General features: G+C 38.9%; 1 protein-coding gene across 2 annotated transcripts in view; it reads right to left on the bottom strand.

Moving 5' to 3' along the window:
- Positions 1-2,500, bottom strand: part of LOC137996707 (N-acetylneuraminate 9-O-acetyltransferase-like) — a 39,424-nt gene that overhangs the window by 788 nt on the left and 36,136 nt on the right. For both annotated transcript variants that reach the window (XM_068842245.1, XM_068842246.1), the window contains exons 20-22: positions 2,421-2,500; positions 1,593-1,670; positions 895-987 (exon numbers count right to left, since the gene is read on the bottom strand). The exon at positions 2,421-2,500 is cut by the window's right edge and continues 61 nt beyond it. In XM_068842245.1, the coding sequence (XP_068698346.1) occupies positions 895-987; positions 1,593-1,670; positions 2,421-2,500 (251 nt within the window). The remainder of the gene's footprint in view (positions 1-894; positions 988-1,592; positions 1,671-2,420) is intronic.

Raw genomic sequence — 2,500 nt, forward strand, 5'->3', positions numbered from 1 at the left:
CACGGCCATTTCAACTCATTTTACTGAAAGCTCAACACTTGGCTCTCTCTTTGAAAACGAAGCAAATTTCAGCCTCAGATCTGTGCCAAAAAGCCAGACCGTTGTTACTTTCTGAAATGCCGTTGTTACTTTCTGAAATGCCGTTGTTACTTTCTGAAATGAATGTCTATCTCTTCAGTTTTATAGGCTTTCGCGTGCTCAGACCTGAAAGGACTGGGAATATACTTTGTGTAAAACGTTAGAAAATGTCGCGTAAGATTCGGTGGACAAACCTGTCCAGGCGGGTGATATGTCAGCTGATAACGTCCTGGGCTGAGAGGACAATCTCTCAGCCAAGGACATTATCAGCCGACATGCCAGCAAACCAAAAGGAGTTTTCTTTATTTTACAACCCTCCCATGAAAGTCTCATATAGTGGAAAAACCGCGAGTAAAAAGCCAGTGTTGAGATCTGATGGCGAATGCGCGCGACTGACATCAACAAGTACACTTGAGTGGTTTAATTAACTTTATTTTTTCTGTGATTGGAGGAAAACTTGAAACTTACCCTTAGGTAAAAAAAAAAAAACTGAGAAAAATCGGCGCTTTTTAGCGTACTGGACAAATGTCCACACAGACGGGGATTATTGCGTGATATCAGTCCACTGATTTTGCACCACGTGACGTAAAGTAGCCAATAAAATCGCGCGTAAAATTTAACCAGCAGTTTATGACTGATGTTATCGTTCTGGCTGGGTTGCTTAAAGCAAGGTTAGCGCTAGCCAGCGTTAAATACCATGGAAAACTATAGGTTTTGATACCTCTTAACCAACGGTTAGCGCTAACCAGGCTTCGAGCAACCGGCCCCATCATGGTCGTTGGGACGTCACTTGAAAACGAATGATATCTCACTTACCTCAAGGGAAATGGAACCAACCCACGCGTAAAATTTACTAAATTTCGCCCTCAATAAGCCAGGAACATTTCTTAAAAGAATAAAAGCTGTTATCTGTAACACAAAATCGCAAAACAGTCGAGGTTAGTTTGCGGCAGTTGTGATAGTTTGCCACCATTTGAGTAAGCGACCACAAAGAAAATGTTCTGGACGCCGGAACCCCACTCGATCTTAAGCAGACCGCATAACAAGCAGTCTTGTCAGAATCCCAAAAAACCACAATTCAGCAAGTCAAACATTCAATTCGGCAATTCAAACTATGAAATTTTTAAAAAGAAGACGACATTTTCTTAATTTACAAGACATGTTTCGATGTTACAAACATCATTGTCAGTTGCAAAGTGTTTGAAAAATTCAATTTACTTTTGGCTCTCTCATTAATTCAAACCTTCAATTCAATTAACTAGTTGAATTGCCGAATTGAATATTTGAATTGTCGAATTGAATGTTTGAAATGCCGAAAGGAATATCTGAACTGTCGAATTGAAGATTTGATTAGCATGTTTGAATTTTGACACTAAAAACGCGCCATAGGTTCGATTCCCAGACCTGGCGTCCGCTCTCCTAAAAAAAAAAAACAATGTTTGGTTTGATTTACTTTACCACCTATTAATTAAGAAAGATTACATTCAATTTAATATAACTGAACTTGTACTTACAGGTATAAAAGACACTAAAGAATGAATTTCATTGCAAGACACTTTTGAAGTGCAAGTGAAGGCCTGAATGGTGTAACCCTGGTGAAAAAACGATACAGCATCGCACAAGTTACATTTAACGAGAAAATGGTCTTGGTAGGGAGGTGATACAGTAACATATGCGCAACCACTGTCTCCTATGTTCCAAAAGTAATTCTTTCTTTTATCGCTTTCTTAAATCCCTTAAAATTTCATTCAAATTCACGTTTATCCCCACCTTAAGTTGATGTTTGACTGCGATGATCTCCAACTCTCATGCAAATTTTAAAGTGAAAATAAGTGATTCTGAAGTTTATTTTCCTGAGGCAAACACTGTCTTTGCAAATATTATTTGATCTAGTTTAACCTCATTCGGTAATAGGAGTAGAGGTTTCCTTTGAGGTGGATCACTTTTACGAATTAACCAATAGAGGACTTTTTCCGTGTTTACATAGCTTCATCTAAACAAGAGGGGGGAGTTCGGAGAATTCCAGATAGTTATGCAAACAAGAGACGCAGACGAGGGTTTGCAAAACTTTCTCGAATTCTCCCAACTCCCCGAGTGTTTAGATGAGGATATGAAAACACGAATCAAAAGTCCTCTACTACTTCTTGATTGAAACAGATTTTCTTGATACACGCTCATATTTCCTACCAGACAGTCAAAACGCGTGTCTGACAACACATAACCAATTAAAATACGTGTGACGTCACAGCCGTGTTTACCTACTCTTATCTAAACACAGCTATTGACTAACGAGAGTGCGCGTGCTATCCTAGTTATTTTATAAAACTAAATGTATCACTTACCAGGAGAGCAATGGCAGCAAACAAGACACAAGCGACTCCTATTGGTCCAGAGAACAAAGCTCTTTTATTGTTATCATCAA

The sequence above is a fragment of the Montipora foliosa genome, chromosome 3 (assembly GCF_036669935.1).
Source record: "Montipora foliosa isolate CH-2021 chromosome 3, ASM3666993v2, whole genome shotgun sequence".
NCBI lineage: Eukaryota > Metazoa > Cnidaria > Anthozoa > Scleractinia > Acroporidae > Montipora > Montipora foliosa.